The sequence below is a fragment of the Phyllobates terribilis genome, unplaced genomic scaffold (genome assembly GCF_046119375.1).
Source record: "Phyllobates terribilis strain yellow unplaced genomic scaffold, ASM4611937v1 Scaffold_4__5_contigs__length_816908805, whole genome shotgun sequence".
Taxonomy (NCBI): domain Eukaryota; kingdom Metazoa; phylum Chordata; class Amphibia; order Anura; family Dendrobatidae; genus Phyllobates; species Phyllobates terribilis.
This window is the reverse complement of record NW_027362764.1, coordinates 380,226,965-380,247,416: the sequence shown is the minus strand read 5'-3', so window position 1 is coordinate 380,247,416 and position 20,452 is coordinate 380,226,965. Positions and strand designations below refer to the sequence as shown.

At 44.2% G+C, this 20,452-nt stretch overlaps 1 protein-coding gene across 1 annotated transcript in view; it reads right to left on the bottom strand.

Annotated features, from left to right (window-relative positions):
• Positions 1-20,452, bottom strand: part of FRRS1L (ferric chelate reductase 1 like) — a 107,338-nt gene that overhangs the window by 51,989 nt on the left and 34,897 nt on the right. Inside the window, exon 2 of the mRNA XM_073678485.1 lies at positions 2,195-2,391. Within this exon, the coding sequence (XP_073534586.1) occupies positions 2,195-2,387 (193 nt within the window). The 5' untranslated portion in view covers positions 2,388-2,391. The remainder of the gene's footprint in view (positions 1-2,194; positions 2,392-20,452) is intronic.

Sequence of the window (20,452 nt, the reverse complement as noted above, 5' to 3'; positions counted from 1 at the left end):
GGTCCCCTTATGGGACTTGAACCTGCTATCATCCGATCGCTTGTGCTATTGCACATTTGGAAAACGACACACCTTAAAGAATTCATCTAGTAGGGTGGAGTCAGCTTAGTGCCAAATACCTTCTGCTTCTGGAGACAGGCACCCTGTAAATTGTTAAGTGGTGTCTCCCCAAAGCCAAACATGTGCACAATAACTGTGGTTTAGGCACACTATGGGGCCAGCAAACAAGGGGATTTTTGGAAGACCAGATGTCGGATGTTTTTGTTTTTTTTTTAGGTGGAAGCAATGACGTTTTTCCACAACCATTGTGTTACCAGAATGTGGAAATCCCCCATATTTCTGTTGACAGATGGTGGGTCTGAGTGGTGGCTTGTTTTTTAGCGTGATGAGTTGAAGTTTTTAATATGTAGCATTTTGCAGTACATAATAATTTGCTTTGCTTTTAAGGCTACATTCACAGTTATCCTGTGCACTACACTGAGCACTTACTTTGGGGTTACCATCTAAATCTGCAAATACATAAATCAGACAGAACCAACAGAACCATTTACTATAATGAGGCAAATGGAGACACCTTGTGCTCTATTGGGTCTCTGCTCTGGTGAGGTCCATCTCTTTAGAGAAGATGGGACACTGTCGAGAAAGTGACTAGACAGATCCTAAACTGACTTGATCTGCCTCATAATAGTGAATAGTTTTATTGTTTTTTCCATCTGAATCACGTATTTCAGAGATTTAAACAGAAACTCCATTGATGTTTTCAGTGATACCCCTTCATATGTTCCAGCCGTGGCAATACAAAGTATGTGATCTAAGTTTTATTTTTCTTTTACATAAAAAGGTGTATTTATTGGGGGAACATTTTTTTCATGATTTTTACATCTTTTATTTGTGGCCTCCGTTTGGTGAATGGCCAGCCTTTGGCAACATTACAGTTACATTTTATGCTGAGAAAATTCAAGGCATATATTGTAGGTTAGGCCTTAGCTCTCTTATTTAAATTTAGGTTGCTAGAAAACCCTTTTAATTCAACGGATATTGTGATCTGTTATATTGTCAAGTCACAACAGATCACAATTGACAGGATTCATTACAAATGACAATAAGGAGAATTGGGCACTATGCATATCACAATAGATTAAATGCAGCTTTAATTTTCCAAGGACCTTTAGAGGAATGAGAGCTTGAATAATAATATAATTTTCTTCTATTTATTAATTCATTATAAGGACAAGGCTATTGGAATGTAATATATGCAGTATGATATCATTACTCTATCCACAGCCTCATCCCAGGACCAACTGTAAGCTGATCATAGTCAATGTAGTCTCATGCATCTGTCCATGATGCTTCTTTCAACCCTTAAAATGCCTGATGTCACACATGAAGGGAGGAATGCTGCACATCAATGCCAATCAATGAAGAGCTAACCTCCCCTGGCAAGAAGGTCCAGGACAGGCTCTCTAATTCTATTGTATACTGCTCACTGTCTTACTAACAGGAAACCGATACAGTCATAGGCAAGGAGTGCAGCACTTGCAAACTCTTTGCTATGGATCATTCCAGCGCTGTTCTAAAGCTGGCCGGATTGCTGGATCCAGCTGTGCGCCTCCAAAGCTGCAGAGGCAAAGCTGTACCTGCGAGCACCATCGGAAAGTGCACAGTTCGGATGCTCAATTATGCCATTACTCCAAATAATCAAGCAGGAACTACAAGGTGAGAAAACCCCTTTAAATGTTTGATAGGTGGAGGTTCCACTTCTATCATCTATTTTAAAGATGAAGAGGCCATGCATGCAGGTGTCTTCCTCCATGAAAGAATCTGGCTCAATTGTGATGTACATGGATCCGAGGGATGAGCATCATTAGTTCTTGTCTGTAAGCTGCGTGCCATCACTTTTGGCTGCTCAAATGCAGTTTTCCTGTCAGCCAAGCACATGTGCATAAGGACGGGAGCCGCACAGAATGCCATTACGGCCACATGGGGCCCCGGATTATGCTCCTCTGGTCCACATCATTTTTCCCTTAAGCAACTGTAAATTATGAATTAACTGAAAATATGTAAGCTCAAATAAGTAACATAAAATTAATAACGTTCAAACTTCTGCTTAATACTATACTGATATTAACTATTCATAGTCTAAGTACAACCAACCCATCTTCAATACCAAGTGATCACACAGATGCTTTCTGACCTTCTTCAGATAGATATCGCAAGTCATAGAACTCAGATGCAAAGGTGCCATAAGTGTCCTGATGCTTCTCATCCAGAGCGGCGTCTCCCTGGTCTGCACGGCTTCCCCTTGTGCCACTCTCATCTGCAGGGCTGGCCCCAGTGGATGATAAAAAGAAGAACCAGGTCCCCAAACGTAGACACTGCAGAAGCATGGCACTGTAAGATAGAGAGAAAACCGTCACTGCAGGGGAAACATGGCGCAATGTGCACAGTTCTGCTTCATGGTGTGGTCAGACTGGAGAATATGGTTTTACCGCCAACATGACTATGGCAGTATCTTATTCCTCCCTCCATAGTGAAATGACCATGTCTGTGCTAGCCAATCCTAGTGCTCCAGTCTGGGGGGATATTAATTGGATTCACAAGTGTTTAGCAGACAACTCATAAGTATCTATTTCCACCATATAAAGTAATTGCTTTATGATTGGTGCTAGTCCAACCTCTGGGACCTGCACCAGTCCTTAAAACGCTAAATGCGCCCCTTTATTGTCAGGATTGTTAAGGATCAAAATGTCAGACCAGCAGCAATCACAGTTGCAGCGGCGTATAAGAAACAAAGCCCACATTGACATTTTGTTTCCTGCAAAGCACAGAAGCTCCATATTCTCCTAGGTGGGTACCAGCACATTACAAGACGAGGCTGTAAACGGGAAGGGTCTGGCAGTTGTTGGGGTACATGCAAAACGCTGAAGTGCAGCACTAGACAGCTGAGATGTTGCAGAAGTGTATGACGAATGCTCTATGAGCAATTCAGGAAGGAAAAGATCATTTTATCGACACAATTAACCAGACGTTATATTATCAACTCACCGTCATCAACCTTACATATAATCCATAAAACAAGCGCAGCTGATTGGGTGGGATTACTGGGGTTCAATTATAGCCATGATTGGATGGAGAACATACGGGCAACTCCAGCGTCGGACTGGACTACCTTGAGCCCACCAGAGAAAAATCATTCTTGAGGCCCACCATGCACTTATGTAAAAATACCACACAGGATAGATCCCATATACTTCACTACACAGGAGAGCTGACAGATCCTCTATATTCTACACCACACAGGAGAGCGGACAGATCTTCTATATACTACACCACACAGGAGAGCTGACAGATCCTCTATATACTACACCACACAGGAGAGCTGACAGATCCTCTATATACTACACCACACAGGAGAGCTGACAGATCCTCTATATACTACACCACACAGGAGAGCGGACACATCCTCTATATACTACACCACACAGGAGAGTCGACAGATCCTCTAAATACTACACCACACAGGAGAGCTGACAGATCCTCTATATACTACACCACACAGGAGAGCTGACAGATCCTCTATATACTACACCACACAGGAGAGCTGACAGATCCTCTATATACTACACCACACAGGAGAGCGGACAGATCCTCTATATACTACACCACACAGGAGAGTCGACAGATCCTCTATATACTACACCACACAGGAGAGCTGACAGATCCTCTATATACTACACCACACAGGAGAGCTGACAGATCCTCTATATACTACACCACACAGGAGAGCTGACAGATCCTCTAAATACTACACCACACAGGAGAGCTGACAGATCCTCTATATACTACACCACACAGGAGAGCTGACAGATCCTCTAAATACTACACCACACAGGAGAGCTGACAGATCCTCTAAATACTACACCACACAGGAGAGCTGACAAATCCTCTATATACTACACCACACAGGAGAGCTGACAGATCCTCTATATACTACACCACACAGGAGAGCTGACAGATCCTCTATATACTACACCACACAGGAGAGATCCTCTATATACTACACCACACAGGAGAGCTGACAGATCCTCTATATACTACACCACACAGGAGAGCTGACAGATCCTCTATATACTACACCACACAGGAGAGCTGACAGATCCTCTATATACTACATCACACAGGAGAGCTGACAGATCCTCTATACCACACAGGAGAGCGGACAGATCTTCTATATACTACACCACACAGGAGAGTCGACAGATCCTCTATATACTACACCACACAGGAGAGCTGACAGATCCTCTATATACTACATCACACAGGAGAGCTGAGAGATCCTCTATATACTACACCACACAGGAGAGATGACAGATCCTCTATATACTACACCACACAAGAGAGCTGACACATCCTCTATATACTACACCACACAGGAGAGCTGACACATCCTCTATATACTACACCACACAGGAGAGCTGACAGATCCTCTATATACTACACCACACAGGAGAGCTGACAGATCCTCTATATACTACACCACACAAGAGAGCTGACAAATCCTCTATACACTACACCACACAGGAGAGCTGACACATCCTCTATATACTACACCACACAGGAGAGCTGACAGATCCTCTATATACTACACCACAAAGGAGAGATCCCCTATATACTACACCACACAGGAGAGCTGACAGATCCTCTATATACTACACCACACAGGAGAGCTGACAGATCCTCTATATACTACACCACAAAGGAGAGATCCCCTATATACTACACCACACAGGAGAGCTGACACATCCTCTATATACTACACCACACAGGAGAGATCCCCTATATACTACACCACACAGGAGAGCTGACACATCCTCTATATACTACACCACACAGGAGAGATCCTCTATATACTACACCACACAAGAGAGCTGACAAATCCTCTATACACTACACCACACAGGAGAGCTGACACATCCTCTATATACTACACCACACAGGAGAGCTGTCAGATCCTCTATATACTACACCACAAAGGAGAGATCCCCTATATACTACACCACACAGGAGAGCTGACACATCCTCTAAATACTACACCACACAGGAGAGATCCTCTATATACTACACCACACAGGAGAGCTGACAGATCCTCTATATACTACAACACACAGTAGAGCTGACGCATCCTCTATAGACTACACCACACAGGAGAGCTGACACATCCTCTATATACTACACCACACAGGAGAGATCCTCTATATACTACACCACACAGGAGAGATGACAGATCCTCTATATACTACACCACACAGGAGAGCTGACAGATCCTCTATACACTACACCACACAGGAGAGCTGACAGTTCCTCTATATACTACACCACACAGTAGAGCTGACAGATCCTCTATATACTACAACACACAGTAGAGCTGACAGATCCTCTATACACTACACCACACAGGAGAGCTGACAGATCCTCTATATACTACACCACACAGGAGAGCTGACAGATCCTCTATATACTACACCACACAGGAGAGCTGACAGATCCTCTATACACTACACCACACAGGAGAGCTGACAGATTCTCTATATACTACATCACACAGGAGAGCTGACAGATCCTCTATATACTACACCACACAGGAGAGATCCTCTATATACTACACCACACAGGAAAGCTGAGAGATCCTCTATATACTACACCACACAGGAGAGCTGACACATTCTCTATATACTACACCACACAAGAGAGCTGACACATCCTCTATATACTACACCACACAGGAGAGCTGACAGATCCTCTATATACTACACCACACAGGAGAGCTGACAGATCCTCTATATACTACACCACACAGGAGAGCCGACAGATCCTCTATATACTACACCACACAGGAGAGCTGACAGATCCTCTATATACTACACCACACAGGAGAGCTGACAGATCCTCTATATACTACACCACACAGGAGAGCTGACATATCCTCTATATACTACACCACACAGGAGAGATCCTCTATATACTACACCACACAGGAGCGCAGACAGATCCTTTATATACTACACCACACAGGAGAGCTGACAGATCCTTTATATACTACACCACAAAGGAGAGCTGACAGATCCTCTATATACTATACCACACAGGAGAGCTGACAAATCATCTGTATACTACACCACACAGGAGAGCTGACAGATCCTCTATATACTACACCACACAGGAGAGCTGACACAACCTCTATATACTACACCACACAGGAGAGCAGACAGATCCTCTATATACTACACCACAAAGGAGAGCTGACACATCCTCTGTATACTACACCACACAGGAGAGCTGACAGATCCTCTATATACTACACCACACAGGAGAGCTGACACAACCTCTATATACTACACCACACAGGAGAGCCGACAGATCCTCTAAATACTACACCACACAGGAGAGCTGATAGATCCTCTATATACTACACCACACAGGAGAGCTGACAGATCTTCTATATACTACACCACACAGGAGAGCTGACAGATCCTCTATATACTACACCACACAGGAGAGCTGACAGATCCTCTATATACTACACCACACAGGAGAGCTGACATATTCTCTATATACTACACCACACAGGAGAGCCGACAGATCCTCTATATACTGCACCACACAGGAGAGCTGGCAGATCCTCTATATACTACACCACACAGGAGAGCTGACATATTCTCTATATACAACACCACACAGGAGAGCTGACAGATCCTCTATATACTACACCACACAGGAGAGCTGACAGAACCTCTATTTACTACACCACACAGGAGAGCTGACATATTCTCTATATACTACACCACACAGGAGAGCCGACAGATCCTCTATATACTACACCACACAGGAGAGCTGATAGATCCTCTATATACTGCACCACACAGGAGAGCTGACAGATCCTCTATATACTACACCACACAGGAGAGCTGACAGATCCTCTATATACTACACCACACGGGAGAGCCGACAGATCCTCTATATACTACACCACACAGGAGAGCTGATAGATCCTCTATATACTGCACCACACAGGAGAGCTGACAGATCCTCTATATACTACACCACACAGGAGAGCTGACATATCCTCTATATACTACACCACACAGGAGAGCCGACAGATCCTCTATATACTACACCACACAGGAGAGCGTACAGATCCTCTATGTACTACACCACACAGGAGAGCAGACACATTCTCTATATACTACACCACACAGGAGAGCTGATAGATCCTCTATATACTGCACCACACAGGAGAGCTGACAGATCCTCTATATACTACACCACACAGGAGAGCTGACAGATCCTCTATATACTACACCACACAGGAGAGCCGACAGATCCTCTATATACTACACCACACAGGAGAGCTGATAGATCCTCTATATACTGCACCACACAGGAGAGCTGACAGATCCTCTATATACTACACCACACAGGAGAGCTGACATATTCTCTATATACTACACCACACAGGAGAGCCGACAGATCCTCTATATACTACACCACACAGGAGAGCGGACAGATCCTCTATGTACTACACCACACAGGAGAGCAGACACATCCTCTATATAATACACCACACAGGAGAGCTGATAGATCCTCTATATACTGCACCACACAGGAGAGCTGATAGATCCTCTATATACTACACCACACAGGAGAGCTGACAGATCCTCTATATACTACACCACACAGGAGAGCTAACAGATCCTCTATATACTACACCACACAGCAGAGCTGGAAGATCCTCTATATACTACACCACACAGGAGAGCTGACAGATCCTCTATATACTACACCACACAGGAGAGCTGGACAGATCCTTTATATACTACACCACACAGGAGAGCTGACAGATCCTCTATATACTACACCACACAGCAGAGCTGACAGATCCTATATATTCTACACCACACAGGAGAGCTGACAGATCCTCTATATACTACACCACACAGGAGAGATGACAGATTCTCTATATACTACGCCACACAGGAGAGATGACAGATCCTCTATATACTACACTACACAGGAGAGCTGACAGATCCTCTATATACTACACCACACAGGAGAGATGACAGATTCTCTATATACTACACCACACAGGAGAGCTGACAGATCCTCTATATACTATACCACACAGGAGAGCTGACACATCCTCTATATACTACACCACACAGGAGAGCTGACAGATCCTCTATATACTACACCACACAGGAGAGCTGACAGATCCTCTATATACTACACCACACAGGAGAGCTGACAGATCCTCTATATACTACACCACACAGGAGAGCTGACAGATCCTCTATATACTACACCACACAGGAGAGCTGACAGATCATCTATATACTACACCACACAGGAGAGCTGACAGACCCTCTATATACTACACCACAGGAGAGCTGACACATCCTCTATATACTACACCACACAGGAGAGCTGACAGATCCTCTATATACTACACCACACAGGAGAGCTGACAGGTCCTCTATATACTACACCACACAGGAGAGATGACAGATCCTCCATATACTACACCACACAGGAGAGCTGACAGATCCTCTATATACTACACCACACAGGACAGCTGAGAGAACCTCTATATACTACACCACACAGGAGAGCCGACAGATCCTCTATATACTACACCACACAGGAGAGCTGACAGATCCTCTATATACTGCATCACACAGGAGAGCCGACAGATCCTCTATATACTACACCACACAGGAGAGCTGACATATTCTCTATATACTACACCACACAGGAGAGCCGACAGATCCTCTATATACCACACCACACAGGACAGCTGATAGATCCTCTATATACTGCACCACACAGGAGAGCTGACAGATCCTCTATATACTACACCATACAGGAGAGCCGACAAATCCTCTATATACCACACCACACAGGACAGCTGAGAGATCCTCTATATACTGCATCACACAGGAGAGCTGACAGATCCTCTATATACTACACCACACTGGGGAGCTGACAGATCCTCTATATACTACACCACACAGGAGAGCTGACAGATCCTCTATATACTACAGCACACAGGAGAGCTGACAGATCCTCTATATACTACACCACACAGGAGAGATCCTCTATATACTACACCACACAGGAGCGCAGACAGATCCTCTATATACTACACCACACAGGAGAGCTGACAGATCCTCTATATACTACACCACACAGGAGAGCAGACAGATCCTCTATATACTACACCACACAGGAGTGCTGACACATCCTCTGTATACTACACCACACAGGAGAGCTGACAGATTCTCTATATACTACACCACACAGGAGAGCTGACAGATCCTCTATATACTACACCACACAGGAGAGCTGACAGATTCTCTATATACTACACCACACAGGACAGCTGACACAACCTCTATATACTACACCACACAGGAGAGCCGACAGATCCTCTAAATACTACACCACACAGGAGAGCTGATAGATCCTCTATATACTGCACCACACAGGAGAGCTGACAGATCCTCTATATACTACACCACACAGGAGAGCTGACAGATCTTCTATATACTACACCACACAGGAGAGCTGACAGATCCTCTATATACTACACCACACAGGAGAGCTGACAGATCCTCTATATACTACACCACACAGGAGAGATCCTCTATATACTACACCACACAGGAGAGATCTTCTATATACTACACCACATAGGAGAGATCCTCTATATACTACACCACACAGGAGAGCTGACAGAACCTCTGCATACTACACCACACAGGAGAGCTGACAGATCATCTATATACTACACCACACAGGAAAGCTGACAGATCCTCTATATACTACACCACACAGGAGAGATCCTCTATATACTACACCACAAAGGAGAGATCCTCTATATAGTACACCACACAGGAGAGATCTTCTATATACTACACCACATAGGAGAGATCCTCTATATACTACACCACACAGGAGAGCTGACAGAACCTCTGTATACTACACCACACAGGAGAGCTGACAGATCATCTATATACTACACCACACAGGAGAGATCCTCTATATACTACAGCACACAGGAGAGCTGACAGATCCTCTATATACTACACCACACAGGAGAGCTGATAGATCCTCTCTATACTATACCACACAGGAGAGCTGACAGATCCTCTATATACTACACCACACAGGAGAGATCCTCTATATACTACACCACACAGGAGAGATCCTCTATATACTACACCACACAGGAGAGATCCTCTATATACTACAGCACACAGGAGAGCTGACAGATACTCTATATACAACACCACACAGGAGAGCTGACAGATCCTCTATATACTACACCACACAGGAGAGCTGATAGATCCTCTCTATACTATACCACACAGGAGAGCTGACAGATCCTCTATATACTACACCACACAGGAGAGATCCTCTATATACTACACCACACAGGAGAGATCCTCTATATACTACACCACAAAGGAGAGATCCTCTATATACTACAGCACACAGGAGAGCTGACAGATACTCTATATACAACACCACACAGGAGAGCTGACAGATCCTCTATATACTACACCACACAGGAGAGCTGATAGATCCTCTCTATACTATACCACACAGGAGAGCTGACAGATCCTCTATATACTACACCACACAGGAGAGATCCTCTATATGCTACACCACAAAGGAGAGATCCTCTATATACTACACCACACAGGAGAGATCTTCTATATACTACACCACACAGGAGAGATCCTCTATATACTACACGACACAGGAGAGCTGACAGAACCTCTGTATACTACACCACACAGGAGAGCTGACAGATCATCTATATACTACACCACACAGGAGAGATCCTCTATATACTACACCACACAGGAGAGATCCTCTATATACTACACCACACAGGCGAGCTGACAGATCCTCTATACACTACACCACACAGGAGAGCTGACAGATCCTCTATATACTACACCACACAGGAAAGCTGACAGATCCTCTATATACTACACCACACAGGAGAGCTGACAGATCCTCTATATACTACATCACCCAGGAAAGCTGACAGATCCTCTATATACTACACCACACAGGAGAGATCCTCTATATACTACACCACACAGGAGAGATCTTCTATATACTACACCACACAGGAGAGCTGACAGATACTCTATATACAACACCACACAGGAGAGCTGACAGATCCTCTACATACTACACCACACAGGAGAGCTAACAGATACTTTATATACTACACCATACAGGAGTACTGACAGATCCTCTACATACTACACCACACAGGAGAGCTGACAGATCCTTTATATACTACACCATATAGGAGAGCTGACAGATCCTCTATATACTACACCACACAGGAGAGATCCTCTATATACTATACTACACAGGAGAGCAGACAGATCCTCTATATACTACACCACACAGGAGAGCTGACAGATCCTCTATATACTACACCACACAGGACAGGTGACAGATCCTCTACGTACTACACCACACAGGAGAGCTGACAGATCCTTTATATACTACACCACACAGGAGAGCTGACAGATCCTCTATATACTACACCACACAAGAGAGCTGATAGATCCTCTACACACTACACCACACAGCAGAGCTGACAGATCCTCTATATACTACACCACACAGGAGAGCTGACAGAACCTCTGTATACTACACCACACAGGAGAGCTGACAGATCATCTATATACTACACCACACAGGAAAGCTGACAGATCCTCTATATACTACACCACACAGGAGAGCTGACAGATCCTCTATATACTACACCACACAGGAAAGCTGACAGATCCTCTATATACTACACCACACAGGAGAGCTGACAGATCCTCTATATACTACACCACAAAGGAGAGATCCTCTATATACTACACCACACAGGAGGGCTGACAGATCCTCTATATACTACACCACACAGGAGAGCAGACAGATCATCTTTATACTAAACCACACAGGAGAGATCCTCTATATACTACACCACACAGGAGAGATCCTCTATATACTACACCACACAGGAGAGATCCTCTATATACTACACCACACAGGAGAGCTGACAGATCCTCTATATACTACAACACCCAGGAAAGCTGACAGATCCTCTATATACTGCACCACACAGGAGAGTTGACAGATCCTCGATATACTACACCACACAGGAGAGCTGACAGATCCTCTATATATTACACCAAACAAGAGAGCTGACAGATCCTCTATATATTACACCACACAGGAGAGATCCTCTATATACTACACCACACAGGAGAGCTGACAGATCCTCTATATACTACACCACCCAGGAAAGCTGACAGATCCTCTATATACTGCACCACACAGGAGAGCTGACAGATCCTCGATATACTACACCACACAGGAGAGCTGACAGATCCTCTATATATTACACCAAACAAGAGAGCTGACAGATCCTCTATATACTACATCACACTGGAGAGATCCTCTATATACTACACCACACAGGAGTGCTAACAGATCCTGTATATACTACACCACACAGGAGAGCTGACAGATCCTCTATACACTACACCACACAGGAGAGCTGACAGATCCTCTATATACTACACCACACAAAAAAGCTGACAGATCCTCTATATACTACACCAAAAAGGAGAGATCATCTATATACTACACCACACAGGAGAGATCTTCTATATACTACATCACACAGGAGAGATCCTCTATATACTACACCACACAGGAGAGCTGACAGAACCTCTGTATACTACACCACACAGGAGAGCTGACAGATCATCTATATACTACACCACACAGGAGAGATCCTCTATATACTACACCACACAGGAGAGATCCTCTATATACTACACCACACAGGCGAGCTGACAGATCCTCTATACACTACACCACACAGGAGAGCTGACAGATCCTCTATATACTACACCACACAGGAAAGCTGACAGATCCTTTATATACTACACCACACAGGAGAGCTGACAGATCCTATATATACTAGACCACAAAGGAGAGATCCCCTATATACTACACCACACAGGAGAGATTCTCTATATACTACACCACACAGGAGAGCTGACAGATCCTCTATATACTACACCACACAGGAGAGCTGACAGATCATCTTTATACTAAACCACACAGGAGAGATCCTCTATATACTGCACCACACAGAAGAGCTGACAGATCCTCTATATACTACACCACACAGGAGAGCTGATAGATCCTCTATATACTACACCACACAGGAGAGCTGACAGATCCTCTCTATACTATACCACACAGGAGAGCTGACAGATCCTCTATATACTACACCACACAGGAGAGATCCTCTATATACTACACCACACAGGAGAGATCCTCTATATACTACACCACACAGGAGAGTTGACAGATCCTCTATATACTACATCACCCAGGAAAGCAGACAGATCCTCTATATACTACACCACACAGGAGAGCTGACAGATCCTCTATATACTACACCACACAGGAGAGATCCTCTATATGCTACACCACAAAGGAGAGATCCTCTATATACTACACCACACAGGAGAGATCTTCTATATACTACACCACACAGGAGAGATCCTCTATATACTACACCACACAGGAGAGCTGACAGAACCTCTGTATACTACAACACACAGGAGAGCTGACAGATCATCTATATACTACACCACACAGGAGAGATCCTCTATATACTACACCACACAGGAGAGATCCTCTATATACTACACCACACAGGCGAGCTGACAGATCCTCTATACACTACACCACACAGGAGAGCTGACAGATCCTCTATATACTACACCACACAGGAAAGCTGACAGATCCTCTATATACTACACCACACAGGAGAGCTGACAGATCCTCTATATACTACATCACCCAGGAAAGCTGACAGATCCTCTATATAGTACACCACACAGGAGAGATCCTCTATATACTACACCACACAGGAGAGATCTTCTATATACTACACCACACAGGAGAGCTGACAGATACTCTATATACAACACCACACAGGAGAGCTGACAGATCCTCTACATACTACACCACACAGGAGAGCTAACAGATACTTTATATACTACACCATACAGGAGTACTGACAGATCCTCTACATACTACACCACACAGGAGAGCTGACAGATCCTTTATATACTACACCATATAGGAGAGCTGACAGATCCTCTATATACTACACCACACAGGAGAGATCCTCTATATACTACACTACACAGGAGAGCAGACAGATCCTCTATATACTACACCACACAGGAGAGCTGACAGATCCTCTATATACTACACCACACAGGAGAGCTGACAGATCCTCTACGTACTACACCACACAGGAGAGCTGACAGATCCTTTATATACTACACCACACAGGAGAGCTGACAGATCCTCTATATACTACACCACACGGAAGAGATCCTCTATATACTACAACACACAGGAGAACAGACAGATCCCCTATATACTACACCACACAGGAGAGCTGACAGATCCTCTATATACTACACCACACAAGAGAGCTGATAGATCCTCTACACAGTACACCACACAGCAGAGCTGACAGATCCTCTATATACTACACCACACAGGAGAGATCCTCTATATGCTACACCACAAAGGAGAGATCCTCTATATACTACACCACACAGGAGAGATCTTCTATATACTACACCACACAGGAGAGATCCTCTATATACTACACCACACAGGAGAGCTGACAGAACCTCTGTATACTACAACACACAGGAGAGCTGACAGATCATCTATATACTACACCACACAGGAGAGATCCTCTATATACTACACCACACAGGAGAGATCCTCTATATACTACACCACACAGGCGAGCTGACAGATCCTCTATACACTACACCACACAGGAGAGCTGACAGATCCTCTATATACTACACCACACAGGAAAGCTGACAGATCCTTTATATACTACACCACACAGGAGAGCTGACAGATCCTCTATATACTACATCACCCAGGAAAGCTGACAGATCCTCTATATAGTACACCACACAGGAGAGATCCTCTATATACTACACCACACAGGAGAGATCTTCTATATACTACACCACACAGGAGAGCTGACAGATACTCTATATACAACACCACACAGGAGAGCTGACAGATCCTCTACATACTACACCACACAGGAGAGCTAACAGATACTTTATATACTACACCATACAGGAGTACTGACAGATCCTCTACATACTACACCACACAGGAGAGCTGACAGATCCTTTATATACTACACCATATAGGAGAGCTGACAGATCCTCTATATACTACACCACACAGGAGAGATCCTCTATATACTACACTACACAGGAGAGCAGACAGATCCTCTATATACTACACCACACAGGAGAGCTGACAGATCCTCTATATACTACACCACACAGGAGAGCTGACAGATCCTCTACGTACTACACCACACAGGAGAGCTGACAGATCCTTTATATACTACACCACACAGGAGAGCTGACAGATCCTCTATATACTACACCACACGGAAGAGATCCTCTATATACTACAACACACAGGAGAACAGACAGATCCCCTATATACTACACCACACAGGAGAGCTGACAGATCCTCTATATACTACACCACACAAGAGAGCTGATAGATCCTCTACACAGTACACCACACAGCAGAGCTGACAGATCCTCTATATACTACACCACACAGGAGAGCTGACAGAACCTCTGTATACTACACCACACAGGAGAGCTGACAGATCATCTATATACTACACCACACAGGAAAGCTGACAGATCCTCTATATACTACACCACACAGGAGAGCTGACAGATCCTCTATATACTACACCACACAGGAAAGCTGACAGATCCTCTATATACTACACCACACAGGAGAGCTGACAGATCCTCTATATACTACACCACAAAGGAGAGATCCTCTATATACTACACCACACAGGAGGGCTGACAGATCCTCTATATACTACACCACACAGGAGAGCAGACAGATCATCTTTATACTAAACCACACAGGAGAGATCCTCTATATACTACACCACACATGAGAGATCCTCTATATACTACACCACACAGGAGAGATCCTCTATATACTACACCACACAGGAGAGCTGACAGATCCTCTATATACTACACCACCCAGGAAAGCTGACAGATCCTCCATATACTGCACCACACAGGAGAGTTGACAGATCCTCGATATACTACACCACACAGGAGAGCTGACAGATCCTCTATATATTACACCAAACAAGAGAGCTGACAGATCCTCTATATATTACACCACACAGGAGAGATCCTCTATATACTACACCACACAGGAGAGCTGACAGATCCTCTATATACTACACCACCCAGGAAAGCTGACAGATCCTCTATATACTGCACCACACAGGAGAGCTGACAGATCCTCGATATACTACACCACACAGGAGAGCTGACAGATCCTCTATATATTACACCAAACAAGAGAGCTGACAGATCCTCTATATACTACATCACACTGGAGAGATCCTCTATATACTACACCACACAGGAGTGCTAACAGATCCTCTATATACTACACCACACAGGAGAGCTGACAGATCCTCTATACACTACACCACACAGGAGAGCTGACAGATCCTCTATATACTACACCACACAAGAAAGCTGACAGATCCTCTATATACTACACCAAAAAGGAGAGATCATCTATATACTACACCACACAGGAGAGATCTTCTATATACTACACCACACAGGAGAGATCCTCTATATACTACACCACACAGGAGAGCTGACAGAACCTCTGTATACTACACCACACAGGAGAGCTGACAGATCATCTATATACTACACCACACAGGAGAGATCCTCTATATACTACACCACACAGGAGAGATCCTCTATATACTATACCACACAGGCGAGCTGACAGATCCTCTATACACTACACCACACAGGAGAGCTGACAGATCCTCTATATACTACACCACACAGGAAAGCTGACAGATCCTCTATATACTACACCACACAGGAGAGCTGACAGATCCTCTATATACTACATCACCCAGGAAAGATGACAGATCCTCTATATACTACACCACACAGGAGAGATCTTCTATATACTACACCACAAAGGAGAGATCCTCTATATACTACACCACACAGGAGAGATCTTCTATATACTACACCACACAGGAGAGATCCTCTATATACTACACCACACAGGAGAGCTGACAGATCATCTATATACTACACCACACAGGAGAGATCCTCTATATACTACACCACAAAGGAGAGATCCTCTATATACTACACCACACAGGAGAGCTGACAGAACCTCTGTATACTACACCACACAGGAGAGCTGACAGATCATCTATATACTACACCACACAGGAGAGATCCTCTATATACTACACCACACAGGAGAGCTGACAGATCCTCTATATACTACACCACACAGGAGAGCTGACAGATCCTCTATATACTACACCACACAGGACAGCTGGCAGATCCTCTCTATACTATACCACACAGGAGAGCTGACAGATCCTCTATATACTACACCACACAGGACAGATCCTCTATATACTACACCACAAAGGAGAGATCCTCTATATACTACACCACACAGGAGAGATCTTCTATATACTACACCACACAGGAGAGATCCTCTATATACTACACCACACAGGAGAGCTCACAGAACCTCTGCATACTACACCACACAGGAGAGCTGACAGATCATCTATATACTACACCACACAGGAGAGATCCTCTATATACTACACCAAACAGGAGAGATCCTCTATATACTACACCGCACAGGCGAGCTGACAGATCCTCTATACACTACACCACACAGGAGAGCTGACAGATCCTCTATATACTACACCACACAGGAAAGCTGACAGATCCTCTATATACTACACCACACAGGAGAGCTGACAGACCCTCTATATACTACACCACACAGGAGAGATCTCCTATATAGTACACCACATAGGAGAGATCCTCTATATACTACACCACACAGGAGAGCTGACAGAACCTCTGTATACTACACCACACAGGAGAGCTGACAGATACTCTATATACAACACCACACAGGAGAGCTGACAGATCCTCTATATACTACACCACACAGGAGAGCTGACAGATCCTCTCTATACTATACCACACAGGAGAGCTGACAGATCCTCTATATACTACACCACACAGGAGAGATCCTCTATATGCTACACCACAAAGGAGAGATTCTCTATATACTACACCACACAGGAGAGATCTTCTATATACTACACCACACAGGAAAGATCTTCTATATACTACAACACACAGGAGAGCTGACAGAACCTCTGTATAATACACCACACAGGAGAGCTGACAGATCATCTATATACTACACCACACAGGAGAGATCCTCTATATACTACACCACACAGGAGAGATCCTCTATATACTACACCACCCAGGCGAGCTGACAGATCCTCTATACACTACACCACACAGGAGAGCTGACAGATCCTCTATATACTACACCACACAGGAAAGCTGACAGATCCTCTATATACTACACCACACAGGAGAGCTGACAGATCCTCTATATACTACATCACCCAGGAAAGCTGACAGATCCTCTATATACTACACCACACAGGAGAGATCCTCTATATACTACACCACACAGGAGAGATCTTCTATATACTACACCACACAGGAGAGCTGACAGATACTCTATATACAACACCACACAGGAGAGCTGACAGATCCTCTACATACTACACCACACAGGAGAGCTGACAGATCCTTTATATACTACACCATACAGGAGTACTGACAGATCCTCTACATACTACACCACACAGGAGAGCTGACAGATCCTTTAAATACTACACCACATAGGAGAGCTGACAGATCCTCTATATACTACACCACACAGGAGAGATCCTCTATATACTACAATACACAGGAGAGCAGACAGATCCTCTATATACTACACCACACAGGAGAGCTGACAGATCCTCTATATACTACACCACACAGGAGAGTTGACAGATCCTCTACATACTACACCACACAGGAGAGCTGACAGATCCTTTATATACTACACCACACAGGAGAGCTGACAGATCCTCTATATACTACACCACACAGGAGAGCTGACAGATCCTCTATATACTACACCACACAGGAGAGCTGACAGATCCTCTATATACTGCACCACACAGAAGAGATCCTCTATATACTACACCACACAGGAGATCAGACAGATCCCCTATATACTACACCACACAGGAGAGCTGACAGATCCTCTATATACTACACCACACAAGAGAGCTGATAGATCCTCTACATACTACACCACACAGCAGAGCTGACAGATCCTCTATATACCACACCACACAGGAGAGCTGACAGAACCTCTGTATACTACACCACACAGGAGAGCTGACAGATCATCTATATACTACACCACACAGGAAAGCTGACAGATCCTCTATATACTACACCACACAGGAGAGCTGACAGATCCTCTATATACTACACCACACAGGAAAGCTGACAGATCCTCTATATACTACACCACACAGGAGAGCTGACAGATCCTCTATATACTACACCACAAAGGAGAGATCCCCTATATACTACACCACACAGGAGAGATCCTTTATATACTACACCACACAGGAGAGCTGACAGATCCTCTATATACTACACCACACAGGAGAGCAGACAGATCATCTTTATACTAAACCACACAGGAGACATCCTCTATATACTACACCACACAGGAGAGATCCTCTATATACTACACCACACAGGAGAGCTGACAGATCCTCTATATACTACACCACCCAGGAAAGCTGACAGATCCTCTATATACTGCACCACACAGGAGAGCTGACAGATCCTCGATATACTACACCACACAGGAGAGATGACAGATCCTCTATATATTACACCAAACAAGAGAGCTGACAGATCCTCTATATATTACACCACACAGGAGAGATCCTCTATATACTACACCACCTAGGAGAGCTGACAGATCTTCTATATACTACAGCACACTGGAGAGATCCTCTATATACTACTCCACACAGGAGTGCTAACAGATCCTCTATATACTACACCACACAGGAGAGCTGACAGATCCTCTATACACTACACCACACAGGAGAGCTGACAGATCATCTATATACTACACCACACAAGAGAGCTGACAGATCCTCTATACACTACACCACACAGGAGAGATCCTCTATATACTACACCACACAGGAGAGCTGACAGATCCTCTATATACTACACCACACAGGAGATCTGACAGATCCTCTATATACTACACCACACAAGAAAGC